Consider the following 17,505-nt stretch of genomic DNA (forward strand, 5'->3'; position numbering starts at 1 on the left):
CTTTGTTATTATAAGTGGAGAATTTGCAATTGTCCTTGGTCGCATTTAGATTTTTTCATATTAATTCTCTCCTGACTTGAGAGATGACTGATTCCCCCAAGGTTACATTTTGTGTAGTCAGATCTTAGTTTTAGCTTCTTTTCTTTTTTCTTTTTACAATTAAAGTAAAAAAAATCAACATGTCATAAGATTTACATAGTTGTTTAACATTTTCTTAGTTCTAGAGAACTTTTATTGCAATAAAAAATAAAGGACAAAGGGGAGGAGGAGGAACCAATGCACCAGCAATATACACAAAATAAAATGTTGGAAATGATCTGTACAATTTGGGGGGATTGAAGGTTGGAGGGGAGGGAAAGGAGAAAATTGAGGGAAGAGGTAACAAGTTTGACAAGAAATGTACTTAACCCACCTTGACAATAATAAACAAAGAAGTTAAAAAATAATAAAAAAGAGTCTCCTATTATCCTAACTCAGTGACTGGCCAACTGTGAGCTATTTTCTGCATACAAAGCTTTGTGAACTCTTTGAATAAACATTATAATTCAGAAAGTAGCTTTCTGGTCATGGTTTCTTTCATTCAACGTAATGTTTTTAAGGTTTATTTGTACTGTAGCTTTTATCAAGAAGCTAAATAAGGGGTTGGAGATGTGGTTCAGAGGGTAGAGAGCCAGCCAATGAGTGGTCTTAGACCAAAAAAAGGAGAAAAAAAGGAAGTTAACTAATGTTTGCTTCTTAAACACACTGCTATTTCAAAGTTCAAAGACTACCTTTTCCCAAACTTTATACTAATTGAGAATCTGAGCTTAATTCGGCTATTATTAAACATTATACTACCAACTTTAATTACACAGTGGTGTATTTTCATATAGAATGATGTTTGTAAGTTATTAGAAAAATGCCATTAGAAAATCATATTCATTATACTAAATTGCGTCAAAGTAGTATGTTTTATTTAGATAATTTTAGTCCTTCTTTTGAGATGTCATAAATTTTTGTCAGCCAGAAATAACTTTGCATTATTTTTGTCCATGATTATTTTTATGCTGTAAAGGCAAATCCAAATAGTTACAAAAGATAGTGTTAGAGATGAAAATCTTAAAATATGGGCTACATTAATATATCCTTATTTTCAACACTTGATTTAACAAGGTGACAATATTTGATAAATAAAATTATTGTGAATTTTAACGTGTGTCAAGTTGAACATAATGACTCACTTTTTTCTTGGATATGAGTCTAGAAATGGGATTTGGGACTCATATGGTATTTTTATTCATAGCCATGAAAAATATTTCCAGACAATTTTAGAGAACAGAACACAAATTCTCTTTTCTTTCCTCATTAATTTGTAAGAAACAAGGTTATATAATGTCCAAGTTTTCATATGTCAAGTTAATTTCAACATTGCTCACTTCTTGATACAGAGAATAATGTGTGAAGTTTTTGATTTTTAATTATCTAAGTGCTAATAAAGTTGTTTATCCACATACAAGGAATGACTATAGATCTGTACCCAAGTAATGTGATAATAAGTCAGTTAATAGGGTTGTGATATTTCTCACTGTTATTAGTATTTTTGAACATTAAAGCCTACAGACACCTTGCGATTCTTCTGTGCACAAAATAAAGAGCTCAAAGGCAGAGATATTGCAGAGGAATGATAACTCACAGAGAAAGAAAAAGACAAGTAAAATATTAGGTAAGTAGAGATTGATGACCATTTTACAGAGAGGACTGCTATGGTCAGAAAGGAAGACTAACCTTGTAAAGGTGAGCCACAGTGATTCAAAGGCCATGAGCAGGAGCTCCTTCATCATTTTCTTCTAAAGAGAGAGCAAAACTTGACACAGCAGATCAGAAGTTAATGGACATGACTTAACTTCAAAACCTTTCATTCACATGAACAATATTATCATTCTGTTCTATCCTGCACCTATATAGCCCATAACCACTGTATATCTGTCTACTTTCTGTGCTACCCATAGACACATTGTTATATTATGCTTCTGTTTTGAGATTTTAGTGGTCAGGATTAAAGAAAAGATCAAAATATAGAAGATTGACTGTAATAGTAATTCACCACACACAGTCATTGAAAATATTGTACTTGGCAAATAAAGTGTCATAAATCACTGGTGGTGTTAAGGGGGTATGGTTTTGAGATACTAAATAGAAAATGATTCATGTTTGAGTAACTTGGCTAGTATAGATCCCTAAAATAGTATGATTTGCTCTAGTACATCTTACACCAGATATATCCTAAGATATAAGGTATATTATAGCAAATCTGCCCAAAGTTCGCTTTGTCATTTTTAAATCTTCTAAAAAAATCTTCCCAATAGCTTGCCAAATTAAAAATTTGCAATAACTAGTATATGTCTGGGACAAGAAGAAAAGGTCAAAAGCTATGTACACATGACTAGGTAAGATGAAGTGAAATGAACCCCAATATAGGGACATAAATGTATTTTTTTTCTTTCTTGCTATTGTTTCTAATGTATTTATAAGATATCATGTGATTTTTTTTGTCGATTTGGGGAAGGGAAGGGTAAAAACAAAATGTTTAAATAGGGATACAGGTTGACCCATTGCAACAATGAGATGTAGAAGGCACTATGTTGAAAAAGGAACTTTACAATTTAGGTGGAGGGGGAGTGTACTTGGGAAGGTGGGAGAGAAGGGATGGGAAGGGGAAACAAAGGAGGAGGCGACAATGCTTGATAAGAAATGTACTTATTACCTTGCTCATGTAACTGTAACCCCTCTGTACAGTATTTTCACAATAAAAAACATTTTTAAAAAAGAAATAATTTGGAGGTGGAAGAGGGGGGAATCCTAAATTCTCTGTCACCATAGGCTGCATACCAAGGTCCTGCCCCAAGAAAGGGCAAAAGGAATGAAGGTTAAAGTTAATGCAGTCAATTCTATTTTGTACTTCAGCTTTTTTTTCCAAGGAGAAATTTACATATTTGTCATAATACATGTTGGAATGTGACAAGACTGGAGAACTATGACATGCTTTTTTTACTATTGGACATTAATTATACAAATACTTATATCATTAAAATAAAGCATCTGAGATAGTTTTGTTTTTCTTATAAAATTTTAGAAAGAAAAGGTTAACTAGGAGCATTTGAGAAAAGTAGATGCTCAATATAAATACTTAAAAACAACATTTATTCCTCAGCTTTAACACAGCTTCTTTCACATCCTTGTTCCTTAGGCTGTAAATCAGAGGGTTCAGCATGGGTATCACAAGGGTGTAAAACAAAGAGGTCATTTTGTCTTGATCTAGGGAGTAGGAGGAACTCGGTCGGAAATACATGAAGAGCACAGTTCCCTGGAAAATCGCCACTGCTGTTAAGTGGGAAGCACAGGTGGAGAAAGCTTTGAACCTGCCTTCAGCAGAGCGGATCTTGATCACAGATAAGATGATGTAACAGTAAGAGATGAGGACTCCTAAGATAGTGCTCAGTTCAATGAAACCAAAAATGATGAATATTGCTAACTCATTGACTTGTGTATCTGAACAAGACAGTACTAAGATGGGAGGGATATCACAAAAGAAATGGTCGATCTCATTGGACCCACAGAAGCACAAGTGGAATGTTAAGGTAGTATGTATCAGGGCATCTGCCACTCCCACCAGGTAAACTCCAGCCACGAGCAAGGTGCACACCCTACTGGACATATTCACTGCATAGAGCAGGGGATTGCTGATGGCTTTGTATCGATCAAAGGCCATCACTGCCAGCAGCATGCACTCAGAATCTACAAAGGTACAGTCAATAAAGAACTGCAGAGCACAGCCCAGGAAAGGAATTGATTTGTTCTTGCCAAATATGTCCACCAGCATCTTGGGCCCAATGGCTGTGGAGTAGCAGAGGTCACAGAAGGAGAGGTGGCTGAGGAAGAAGTACATGGGTGTGTGGAGCTGGGAGTCCACTCGGATCAAAGTGATCATCCCGAGGTTTCCAAGAAGATTGATGATGTAGACAAGTAAAAACACAACAAACAGAATCATTTTGACCTCAGGCTGATTGGAAATTCCCATTAGAATGAAGTCAGTCAATGTGGAACAATTTCCCTTGTCCATTCTTCTTTATCTTGCCTACACTTCTGAGAGAATGGTTGAGAAAATAATAGGTTTATATTTTTCATGTCTACCAAAATAAAACTGTGTCTGTAACCAGAGTGCATGTTGTGTCTTGTCATTTTTTGTTAATGATTACTCATCTGTATGACATTTGAATAAACATTGCTATCCACTTAAACATTTTTTAAATAATAAATTTCCCAGACCAGCAGCTGAGAAACTTTGATTGAGACCTCCTGCGATTATGGAGTAATTGATTTTTTAAATTTCTTGTCTTTTGCAAATTCCCTAATTTGAGTGACTTATGTAGACTTGGGTAAACTGAAGTTTTAGGTAATCTTCAAACTAATATGAAAAAAACACAAATAGAAAAGGTCAAGGTTATATAATAGTATTCTGTATTGCTATGTGTCAGGGTGTTTGTAATGACACCCAAAGGATTGTATGATTTTTATCAAAACTTCATAATCATTTAAAAAACTTTTGTATTATTTTAGAAGCATATAGTCCATCACTGACTATTAAAGATAATAGTTACTCAGACCTCTTATTTTTATTTGTCTTCTTTAATATTTGATACAGGTTGAAATGAGTTTTATCAACTTTCTATATTTTTCACAATAATCATTACCTCTTTGTAGAAGCGTTTTTGTGCCCACGGAGGTTTTTTCTTTTTTCTGACCAAACACGAATGCTATAAAGAAACACAATAAAGGTTTTTTATTTATCACATATTTGCATCAAAATCAATTTTAAATAGTCTTACATTAAACATTTTTAAATGAGAGGACAATAATTTTTTTTGGGGGGGGGTCCGGTCGTGGGCCTAAAACTCTGGGCCTGGGCACTGTCCCTCAGCTCTTCAGCTCAAGGCTAGCGCTCTACCACTTGAGCCACAGCACCACTTCCAGGTTTTTCTGCTTATGTGGTGCTGAGGAATCGAACCCAGGGCCTCATGCATGCAAGGCAAGCGCTCTACCACTGAGCCACCTTCCCAGCCAGACAATAAATATTTTTAAATATACACGTTTCTCTTCATTTACATGTGTCTCATATTTCTATTTATTCATGAAAATTAGATGAAAATTTAAAAGTTGTTAAAAATTGTTCAAATTATCTGTGTAAATTAGATGACAATTATTAAGAAAATTAGAATGTGAATGACAGATATTTGTCAGTGCTTCTTAGACATAACAAAGTTCTTTCTGGTGACTCAAATAAAATTGAATCTGAGTATTCTTACAAAGTCATGAGCTGATTATGTTATTTAACATCAAACAGCAATCCCATTAAATTTATATGTGCCCATCCAATTAAACTAATTAATTAAAGAAATATAAAGACTTTCTATAATACTAGAGAAAATAAAAAATAATTGAAGTTTACTTTTTGGATATTATTAAATTGAGTCAGACTCTTCCATTTCAGATAGAAAAACAATATCCATTTCAACGTGATTATTAAATTCACCGCAGAAAACAGTAGTTGATTTTGAAATTTCTCAGTTCTTAAGTAATTTTCTACATTTTTGTCTTGGTCAGGTTCCTACCTGTGATGGCCAGTCTTTGGTTAGTGAACATGAGGCAGGGAACATTTTATTTTACCAGGTTTCATTTGGGACTTGAACCTCTGAAGCAATTTCCCTCAGGCCTTGTTGTGATTAATTAAATTATTGTGCCTATATTGTCTTCTGCAAATATGAGACAATTTTAGAAAGTTGAACATCTTCATGCTTACAACCAAATTAATCCAGATGACAAAGAAAGTGGTTAATTACTTTCCTGACTATAAGATAAAAATCAAATTCCCTTCTCTAATTAAGGCAGAAATTTTGTTAAGTTCTAAATCTGCTCATTTAGTCATTTTCAACCCCTTCCTGTGGTCCATTTATACTTTCATTTTTAAATCTTGTCCATCAACATCTGTGAATAGAATTGGTTCATTTTATATAGGATATAATAAATATACTAAGTATTTGTCATTTAAAAATGAATACGCCATTTGTTTGTAGTTCATTCGTCAACTTGTGCAGTCAATGTCATGATCTAATTCCAGAACATTTTTATTCTCCTACTCAAGAAATCCTCATCTATTCTCAGGGACATTCCTTTATCTTCCCCTTAATATTATTTGAAAACAATAATATATTTCTGAGGCTATGTACAACACACACAGAGAAGAATATACAATAAAATATATGGCCTTCTCTAACAGTCATCTTCATTTGCATGAAAACATATAAAGTTTGCCTCTGCTGTGATTGAATGTAATCAGAAAATTCTTCTACAACTAAATGATATTTCTTTATATACATCTCCACACACATATACATATGTATGTGTATGTATATATATGTATATATATACATATATATATATATATATATAAAATCATTTGATTGCCAGTATGGTTTACTACTACTACTGTTTGGCTAGTATAAATGACAATGGCACATTTTTTTTCTTCTCATATTATAAATAAAATTATGCCTAATCACATTATACACATGAAGGTCAATGGAAATATGAACCATGTTATCTAACATGTAGAAATGTTCTATTGAATTTTTCTGTTCTGCTATAATATTTTTCAATCCTATGCCTTTTGTCTAGTACTCTTTAAAAAATAATTGTTCTGGGGCTGGGAAGGTAGCTCAGAGGTAGAGAGCTTGCATGAGGCCCAGGGTTTGATTCCTCATGACCACATAAGCAGAAAAGCCCGAAGTGACACGGTAGCTCAAGTGGTAGAGTACTCGCCTTGAGCTGAAGAGCGGAGGTGCAGTGCCCAGGCCCAGAGTTCAGGCCCCACGACCGACAAAAATAAATAATTAAATAAATAAATGAATGAATAAATGAATAAAATTCCTTTTTATTTTTCTTCTTTGAATTTTCAACTTCTTGTATCAATTTCATGCCATCTGTGATTTTTTTATTAGTAGTTTAACTTCTCTTAACAGGTGAATCTCATTTCTCCATTTTTTGGAGACAATTTTCTAGAGATTTATCTTTTCTATAAAGAATGTGTTTCTACATATCTTCATATGCAAAAATATTTTTATTATTTTCTAGGCATGAATAAGACACATATCTTTCTCTCAGCAATAATAGCCTCATGTAGAAGGAAACAATCTATCTAGTCTGAGATTTTTAGATGCTGCACAAATTCGTTTGGCCAAACTTCTATATTTGATTTTGGTGGATCCCAGAATTGTAGGATCTGACGTATTTTGTAAGTATCTGAAGAACGACAAAGATGAACCAGACACTAGCTGTAGAGGAATTTTTTTAAATCCTATTCTATATTCATCATGAGGCTGAGATTTACTGACACACTCTGAGGAAGGTTGGGGAGGAGAGTATCTAGGAAATTGTTTACACTCACATGTGGGCTGCATTCTCCAGTCCTATAATGATGCGTGCTACAAGAGAGAATATCACAAATCCTCTGTCCTAGAATCATCAAGGACTTCAAAGCCACAGAAGCCCTTAGAGGTATGTCATGTTAAAGGAGACAAACCCTTACATGAGAGTAATGAAAGCTGTGATACTTGGTGTAGGCCCAAGTTTCTATCAGAAATAGTGGGAAAACATCAATCAACCACTGAGGAGAACAGATACTTACAAGTATCAGGTTCTGGGAAGGCCTGCATTTTTTTTTTGTTGGTCATGGGGCTTGAACTCAGGGCCTGAGCACTGTCCCTGCTCTTTTGCTCAAAGATAGCACTATATCAGTTGAGTCACAGTGCCACTTCCACCTTTTCCTGTGAATTTGGTACTGAGGATTCGAACACAGGGCTTCATGTATATGAGGCAAGCACTCTAAAACTAAGCCACATTCCCAGCACAATGCCAGTATTTTAAAGTCCATTTAGTTTACAAATGCAAATTCTGTAGGAAACCAATGCATCCAAAAAATCACTAACTGGGAGCTGGGAAGTTGGCTCAGTGGTAGAGTGTTTGCCTTGCATGCATGAGGCCCTGTACCTCAGTACCATATAAGCAGAAATACCAGAATTAGTGCTGTGGCCCAAGTGGTAGAGCGCTAGCCTTGAGCTGAAGAGCTGAGGGACAGTGCCCAGGTCCAGAGTTCAGCCCCCAAAAAGTCACTAATTGTGTAAGCTATAATCCCCTTCCAGAGATTAAAAAAGTATGACCTTCATGTCTCCAGTTGATTTTTTGCAATGTGCCACATGAGTATAGCCCAGGACATTTATAGGAGTATTAAAATATCCTATTTGGACATTCTACTGGTCTCAGTCACTTGCAATAGATACTAGTAACTTTTTGATTAATACATATCTTGGTGTCATTATCTTCAGTTTTCTGTACATGACTATTTACACCTTTCCCCATAGGTCATTGCTTTTTAGCCATTATTTATAAAGAACCTTTCCTTCTCTTCCTTTTGTTCTTCCTTTAATTCTATGATGTAAATAAGTGCTAACAGTCTAATTGATGTCATATGTATTCCATAGAATACCCTTATATTATTTTCTATTTATAATCCTTGCATGGATATTTCCACACAGCCTGCCTCTATGTTGACAGATTATTTTTTCTTGATCTGTTCTGTTATTGCTGTAATCTATTCTGATTTTTCTTTCATTCTTTGTATTTGTCATCTGTTGTATTTGACATATTTTGAAATTACTCATTGATAAAATATTTAGAAATCATGACAGAAATGCTCAGAAGAGTTGACCCATTTGTGAGTGTCTTAAAATACACTCTTTGAATTTTAAAGCAACTATTTTGAGCTTTAAAAATTGCACTTTCAAACCTTTAATTCTAATGTGTTTTTAATTGTATTTGTGTAATTTAATTGTGCTTTTAATTGTATTTAGATATCAGTAGTAAATTTTAATGTTTGTCTTGGTTGATGATTGCTTCAGTCTACTTTGTGTTTTTACAGTTGATAATGATCTTTTCTTTACTGTATGTTTTGACAAATAGTCAAATCAGAGACCTCTTGCTTTGACTGTTTCTTCAGTACAGGTTTATGGTTATCATTAGATTTCTCGTTTGACTTGTCCAGAAAATTATTTCAATTGTAATTCAAGTGTATTTTGTCTGGTCCATCAATAAGTTAGTACCTTTGATTTCAGAACTATGGGAGAATAGACTCAGAACTTGAACTCTGGACCTGGGCCTGGGCTTTGTCCCTGAGTTCTTCAGCTCATGGCTAGCACTCTACCACTTGAGCTACAGCACCACTTCAGGTTTACTGGTGGTTTATTGGAGATAAGAGTCTCATGGACTTTCCCACCAAGGCTGACTTTGAACCTTGATCCTCAAGTATCAGTCTCCTGAGTAGCTAGGATTACAGGTGTGAGCCACTGGCTCCCAACCATTCCATGCTTTTTTGTTTGTTTATTTTTCTTTTTCTTTTCTGTTTTTTTATTGTGAAAATACTGTACAGAGGGGTTACAATTACACGGGCAAGATAGTGAGTACATTTCTTATCAAGCATTGTAGCCTCCTCCTTTGTTTACCCTTCCCATCCCTTCCCAGCCTCCCCCCGACCCCCATCCCCCCACCCAATCCTCCCCACCTCCCCCACCAAAGTTGTAAAGTTCAATTTTCAACATGACAACTTGTACTTCTCATTGTTTTGGTTCTTTTGGATTCTGTTCTACACTGCTATCTGACCTTTTATGTTGAAGAGGAAGCTCTTGGTCTGTTTGATTTTCCTCCTATTTCTGTTTCTGACATTCCTATACTATGTAACTTCCCATAAAGTTATTATTGACAACTCCATATACTGTCTTTCATCCATAGGCCTGAAGCTCTTCGGATCATCTCTGAATGGATATGTCCTTTCTGCAGTCTCTACCGATAATTATAAAGATGGAAAAACTAACATCATAATCTCATCAAAACAAAGGTTTGACAAGACCAATCTGAGTGACAGTTTAGGTAGATAAATGAGCATAGCATTCCAAAACTCTTTGGAAGGGAGGTAAAGGGAAGAAAATAGTAATAATTACAACTGTAGCCTGAGATGAGTCACTTAAGCAAGGAATTGATTGGGATTAAGCTGATTTACTAAATGGGATAGCCTTGTAGCTGTTGGAATACTCTCTGATTTCAGGTACTTATATATTAAGTCCTCTCTTTCCTAGAAACAAGTACTGATGCCAAATATTAAATATGGTTTCAGTGACTCCACCAGCATTTTTAAAACAATTTATAAGTACTCAGTACTAAAAATTAATGTAACATTTTTGAATTTCCATGTGCTTTACAAAAATAATTTGGGGGGCTGGGAAGGTGGCTCAGTGGTAGAGCACATGCCTTGCATGCCAAAGGCCCTGGGTTCAATTCCTCAGCACCACATAAGCAGAAAAAGCTGGAAGTGGCGCTATGGCTCAAGTGGTAGAGCTCTATCCTTGAGCTGAAGAGCTGAGGGACAGTGCCCAGGTACAGAGTTCAGGCCCCATGACTAACAACAACAACAAAAAAAAAACAGACAAACAAAAATAATTTGGATGGAGGGTCATACCTTTAGATATTATTGAATTATTTACAAAGAGTTAGTTGAACTAACCCTCCAAACAAGAAGAGACCTTGTTAAGGCTTCACGCATGATTAAAAGCAGCCCCAGCTGGGCGCGGGTGGCTCAGGCCTGTAATCCTAGCTATTTAGATGTCAAGATTGCGGTTCAAAGCCAGCACAGGAAGGAATGTCCATGAGTCTCTTATCTCCAGTTAACAGAGCACTAGCCTTGAGCTGAACATTTCAAGGACAGTTCCCAGGCCCACAGTTCAAGCCCCACAACCGCCACCCTCCTCAAATAAAAGAAAGAAAAGCAGCCCCAATATTACTGAGACTGAAAATTATCTTTTGAAATTAACACTGACAGCACAACAACAATAATTACCAATGAGTCTGTGAAAAGAAATCCCAACGGAAACAACTCTGTTCACTATTCCCGGGACAATCCTTGACAAGAAGAGTGTTTGCAATCTTGATTATTAGGTCCCCAGTGACAGAAGAATGCAGGTAAAAGCCCTTGGTTCTTCTGATAAAATTATTCTAGGTAAATGCAAATCATTTTCTGCATTGGTAAGTAACCGGTGTGGGAGTTAGGTGGCTTTCACAGGGTGAAGAATATGTTTTTGTGGATCTTAGAGCAAAAATTATGGATTGAGTTCCCAGTAGGTGGTGAAAGACATTTATCATTTACTGTGGCATCCACAAGCCCATACATCTCCAATCACTTTCTGATAGACATTCCACAGGAATTGTATCTGAGCTATATTTCTTGAAATATGCTGTTTGTCACAAGTGAGAAGGTTCACAGTGCTGCCAACTTGATAGTTTGAATTTATTTTATAACTTGATTCTCTTCTATATTTGGGAAGAAGTTAGTGAATCATGGTTTAAAGAAAATCTTTGGTTAATGCTCCCTTTAAGAGATTTGCATTATCTTCTGCCTTCTCTTCCCTTTATATAGCCTTTTCTTACACTGTCACAAAGAATGATCAATTTTAAGTTTGCAAGCATGTATATTCTGCTTTTTACAGGAAACATGGAAGTCCTTTCTTCATGTTATCATCAGCCTCAGGCAGCTCAGACATCTGAGAGTAGGGACACTGTTAATATTCCAACAGCCTTATGCTTCTTCTCAATATCTTGATTTAGGAGACATCTGACATCGAGTCATAACTTGTCAACTACTACCTTCATGGGCTTTGAATATCAATCTATGCATCAATGTTATAATACAAAATAAGGAATTAATAATAGAAAGTCTGATTAGTCTTGAAATTTTGAAGTCAGGCTTCGATTCTAATCGTGGTTCTGTCACATTCTAATTGTGTCCAATTCTGTGTTTCCTAATGTCCTAACCTATAAGGAAAAGGTGATAATGGTAATAATACTATCAAAATTTTATCTTCTCTGATGACAGCTAAGTGACTTGCAAAGTATTTGTCTAGAATATCATGTTTCACACAATATCATATAAAGGGGGAGCTACTATTTTAAAAACTTTGACAGATGACTTCAATTATAAGGTAATATTAGGTAAAATGCTTAACAATGAAAAGTAATGTTTTTATTAACAAAAAAGATGTCATTCTCTCCACAAAAATGACACTGGAAAGATAGTCAAGTAAATAAATGGATGAATGAGTTTATAATTCACTTGAGTTAATCTACACAGAGACGCTGTTTCCTATAAACTTAAATTTATATTTAATTACACAAATGAAAGGAATACTGACTCTAAGGAAGTGGCATTATCAAAATGGGAATAAATTAACTAATCCCCATTCTGATGTAATGGAGATCCCTTTTCTATTATTAAGCAATCAATCATGAGAGCACCTTGAGCTAAGTATTCTAATCATCACCATTGTGTGCTTGAATGTGGCTGCATCACTGAGAGTTTGAAAGATTCAATAAGCCAAAGTCTGACCATTGACCTTCGTATATTTTTATATACATGGAAGCACATTCATAAAACATTAAATTATTATTCCTGTTTTTCTAAGAAACCAACCTAACATAGCTTTATTTCCTTAGTTATTTTTATGTATTTCTACTTCAGAAAGTGTGGATGATAGACGACTCAGACTCAACTGACTTGTACTGTCATAAAACAAATTTCAGTCGTTTTTATTTGTTCTTCATTAGTAAAGATATCATTTCATTTGGTTTAGTTGTAACTCAGAATTAAATGTTAAGTGAATGTTACTCAACAGTCAATTAATGGACAGTGAGTATTTTCTACAAGCTAAGGGTAGAAAAATAAATGATAATTTTGTCAGGTATATTTAGTATGCAAGCAGGATTTATGAAATTATCCTCATTTACTTCCTACTGAAATGACACCTGGAGCTTATATTTGCAAAAATTTGTTTGTAGTCTACAAGTACCACCTGTCCTGTTTTATATCTAACAATGTGAATAATTATATATTTATGTATCAAGTATTTTGTTTGCCCACTCCGTTATTGAGCAATAGATCACACTACTTTATATCAAGTCTTGGAATGAAAAAGAAAGTTGTGCTAACATTATCATTACAATGCTGTTGTACACAGATATACAGACACACACATATATTATCTTCCTTTAATCCTCTATGTCAGATGTTTTGTGTTTGTGGTACAAGACTGTTGCCCAAATCATTAAATGTCCCAAGCAACACTATCCAGTGAGAGAAACAATTATTAGTCAAATAAGTCAAACCAGACACACAACCATGAAATCTGATTGCAACTATCTTCTAAAATCTCTCTCTCTCTCTTTCTCTCTCTTTCTCCTATTTGCATGAAGTTTAAATATAGGGACTTTAGGTCTTTGCTTATTTCAAAAACAATGAAATAACCTTCTATCTAATCATTATCTTTTTATTATCGACATAACATTTTAGGACACCAGAATCCTCCCGGAGGAAAACTGTGCATGACATGACATTTACAGCTGGAAACTACACCTTGGTCACGGAATTTATCCTGTTAGGTTTTCCATCATGCCCTGCGCTTCAGGTGGTTTTCTTCCTGGTGTTTCTCACCCTGTACGGCATGATCCTAGTAGGGAACCTGGGACTGATGTTCCTAATTAGAACGGACCCTCGCCTGCAGACTCCCATGTATTTTTTCCTCAGCAACCTCTCCTTCGTAGACCTTTGCTATTCCTCGGTCATTGTCCCCAAAATGCTCACCAATTTCCTCTCGTCGACCAAATCTATTTCCTATTATGGATGTGCCTTGCAGTTTTATTTTTTCTGCGCGTTTGCAGACACAGAATCCTTTATCTTAGCTGCCATGGCATATGACCGCTACGTGGCCATCTGTAACCCCTTACTGTACACCGTGGTGATGTCTCGGGGCCTCTGCATACGGTTGATTGCCTTGTCATACCTTGGAGGCAACATGAGCTCCCTGGTCCACACGTCTTTTGCCTTTATCTTGAAATACTGTGACAAAAATGTCATTAATCATTTCTTCTGTGACCTCCCTCCCTTACTTAAGCTGTCCTGCTCAGACACCTCGGTTAACGAGTGGCTCCTCTCCACATATGGGAGTTCCGTGGAAATCACCTGCTTCATCATCATCATCATCTCCTACACGTTCATTCTCCTCTCGGTCCTAAAGATCCGCTCTACCAGCGGGAGGAAGAAAACCTTCTCCACCTGTGCCTCGCACCTGACTTCTGTGGCCATCTATCAGGGCACTTTGCTCTTCATTTACTCCAGGCCCAGCTCCCTGTATTCCCCCAACACCGATAAAATCATCTCAGTCTTCTACACCATTTTCATCCCAGTGCTGAATCCGTTGATTTACAGCTTGAGAAATAGAGACGTGAAAGACGCAGCCAAGAAGGCTCTAAAATTTAAGGTAGATTCTTCATGAGAAGTTACCTAGTGAGGATTCATCTGATTCTCCAATTACAAACTCTTGAAACTGGGATTTTATAACAGCTTGAACAGCAAATACACAGCTACCCAAACCAGACAGTTTATCAGACATGGATGTTGTGTTTTTTTTACTACACCTAACTATGCTTTTTGCCAACACATAAATAAACATTAAAAATGTCAAAAAAAAAAAAACAACTAAAGATTTTGTGGTGTTTAGTAGTTCTTTCTTTGCTAGCTGGGAGAGATGTTTGTCTAAATAGATTAGATCATGGTATCTTAAGGGCTAAGTAAATACTCTAGAAAATGTTCAAGTGTTCATACATATGTGGAATGAAACACATAGTTGTATATTACAAGATAAAGAAGACAATTAGATTACCTTAGTTTATATAGTAAGTATTTGCCTGGATAATGAGTGTCACAATAGGGATATTTCTTATTCTTTTATTTCAGTCAATCTTTAAAAGAATAGAGAGTATTCTATTTTTTAAGTGATAGCAGGGTCAATACAATTACATATTGTGAATAATGCCTGGATACTTTACACAGTTACTTTCATTATACATAGTTTACAACATTGTATAGCATTTAAAAGGTATGCTGCACAATAAGTTGGTGATAGGCAAGTATATTTGGAAATAAAACTCAATTTTAAAGTTAGTTTAGTAATTTTGATCATTTTGTATAATCAGTTCCTTCAAATTGTTTACAGAACATTTCTTTAAAAGAGAATAGGAATACAAGTTAACTATAATAAAAGATAATTGCATTTTTTCCTTTATTCTTATTTTAATAACCCAAGTATTTATGAAAAGATGGACATCCTTTTCCAGCATCTCAGAAACAGAAGGAGCTACTAATGAGTCTTTTCCTACCTATGTCTTATGGTAAAGCATAACATAGGGACTAGTATTAGAAGACTGAATTTGGAGTTTGTATAGTCTTCCAAAATGTACTCCCCAGAAGAAATACTCTTTGGGTACATAATTATTCTTTCATTACAATAAATATTTAAAAGCTTTTTGCTGGAAATACCAGTGTAAATGTATCCACAGTGCAATTGTTAAAAATCTATGAAATAAAACAAAGATCACTTTGGGGTCTCTTTTATTTTTTAATTGTTATTATAAAGGTGATGTACAAAGGGGTTACAGTTACATGAGTGAGGTGATACATGCATTTCTTTTTGAATAGTTTCACCTCTTCTCTCTGTGTTACTTTAAATTAACCTCAGAATCTTTTCTGGAAATATTCTCTTGAATGTTTCCTTTGATAGAAAGTGAGCACTATCCCCCTGAACTACAAAAAAAATATATAACTATGAAATTTAATTTCATCGTTCTCAACCCAGGTTGTAGACAATAACACAGAGCAGGTTAGTTGTGATCTGTCTGAATACAGATTTGAATCATTACATCTCAGTATCAGTACACAGCACACAGAAATCTTTTTCTATATTACAGTCATTTAGTACTCAAAGTATCATATCACTAAATGTGAGAGAACTTATCAGAAAATAGAACTGCTTCCAAGTAAGAGATTAATCTATCTAGTGTTTTTAAAGGTCAATAGGTGATGCCAATGGAATATTTGGACTTAGTTTAGACCAATGATCTATGCAATATCTGCGCTGCTTTCTTACTAGATTCCCCCAGAGTTGCTATCATCGGCTGAGCTGCTAGTTAGCTTGAAATACTAATTCTACAGATAATATTCTGTATTTATCCCCTCAGGTTTTTTACTAGCCTCAATAGGCTAGTAAACTTCCAATATACCTCAACTAGTAAAGACGAATTCATGTTACATATTTAATGCAATCAGAATTTTCTGAAACCTCCACTTTATCCATAATTGTCACTCCTTAGTAAGTAATGTGTGTGTGTGTGGGTGGGTGGGTGTGGGTGTGTGCACGTGCACATTGAGATTGAATCATGACTTGGAAAAGAGAATGTTGGATGAAAGACATCAAAATAGGTTGCATCTATGAATGGAGATAGAACAATGAAACTCCCAGAATGCTATTGAATAATAGGATTAGTGGAGGCATCAAATATGATGAGTGAAAATGTATATTTCTAGGTTACACAATATAATTATACAAATTTAAGAAAGAATTTTGAAAGTAGAAAAGGAAAGGGGAATTAGTACAGACAAAAGATCTATAATAAATATATCAGGAAATTTGTAATCAGAAATTTTGTGGGGAAGACATAATTGAAATGATACATTTGGAATTCTGAATGAATAAAAACAGTCAATATATGAGAACCAGCAATAAAGTCTTTTTAAAAATGGAGTAGTTTTAAAGACCATTATGGATTAAAAAACACAAGAGTTAACAATCATACCACTCTCTCTCACACACACACACAAAAACCACAATATTATTTTCTGAATTCTTCCTTTGTCTTTCTTAATTATCTGTAAATAGTTACACAAAGGAATTGTCATTCAACAAAGCAATTTATAAAAACAGTGCATCTTAATCCTTGTCATCCATTTCAATATTCTTACCCATCCTTCCCAACCCATCCCTTCTCACACTTTTACTTTTGTAGGTTACACATTAGACTATTGATTGCATTGTTCCAGAATTCTTCTTTTAATTTGTCTACCCCTCTTCCCTTGACAATTTTTTAAGAACTGAAATCATGATCAAATTAAATTGGTAAAATATAGTCTGCATATTCCATTAAAGTTAAATTGTTATCAGAGTAAGCCGTTTGTGCGAACAGAAAGTTTTCTGTCTCAGAATAATAAGCAAAAACAATGTACTGGTTATATGCATCAAAAAGTGAAGATTCAAATATCAACAATCACACACCAAAAGAGGAATGGATCTTTATACAACCATAAAATCAAAAATCAATAAAATTGCGTTTATAAATTCTTGTCTGTTAATAATTACTTTGAATGTATAAAGATTAAATTTTTATGTGAAAGGGACACAGTAGCTTGCACAGATAATCATAATGACCAAAAAGGACAATCCTAGACAGAAAGAGAAGATATCCAACACAAAGAAAAAAACAAAT

The 17,505-nt window shown here is 34.9% G+C and overlaps 2 protein-coding genes across 2 annotated transcripts; one reads left to right on the plus strand and one right to left on the minus strand.

The window, feature by feature from the left end:
* Positions 1-3,166: 3,166 nt before the first annotated feature.
* On the minus strand, positions 3,167-4,099 carry LOC122105134 (olfactory receptor 5W2-like). The gene has a single exon (XM_042676273.1). The coding sequence runs from the start codon at positions 4,097-4,099 to the stop codon at positions 3,167-3,169; it is 933 nt and encodes a 310-aa protein (XP_042532207.1).
* Positions 4,100-13,517: 9,418 nt separating this feature from the next.
* LOC122105310 (olfactory receptor 5I1) lies at positions 13,518-14,462 on the plus strand. The gene has a single exon (XM_042676511.1). The coding sequence runs from the start codon at positions 13,518-13,520 to the stop codon at positions 14,460-14,462; it is 945 nt and encodes a 314-aa protein (XP_042532445.1).
* The last annotated feature ends 3,043 nt before the right edge of the window (positions 14,463-17,505 follow it).

Source organism: Dipodomys spectabilis, unplaced genomic scaffold (genome assembly GCF_019054845.1).
Source record: "Dipodomys spectabilis isolate Male_0828 unplaced genomic scaffold, ASM1905484v1 ptg000030l, whole genome shotgun sequence".
In the NCBI taxonomy this organism is placed as follows: domain Eukaryota; kingdom Metazoa; phylum Chordata; class Mammalia; order Rodentia; family Heteromyidae; genus Dipodomys; species Dipodomys spectabilis.

Coding starts and splice junctions, on each gene's coding strand:
- LOC122105134 (XM_042676273.1), bottom strand. CDS start 4,099: ATGGACAAGGGAAATTGTTCCACATTGACTGACTTCATTCTAATGGGA.
- LOC122105310 (XM_042676511.1), top strand. CDS start 13,518: ATGACATTTACAGCTGGAAACTACACCTTGGTCACGGAATTTATCCTG.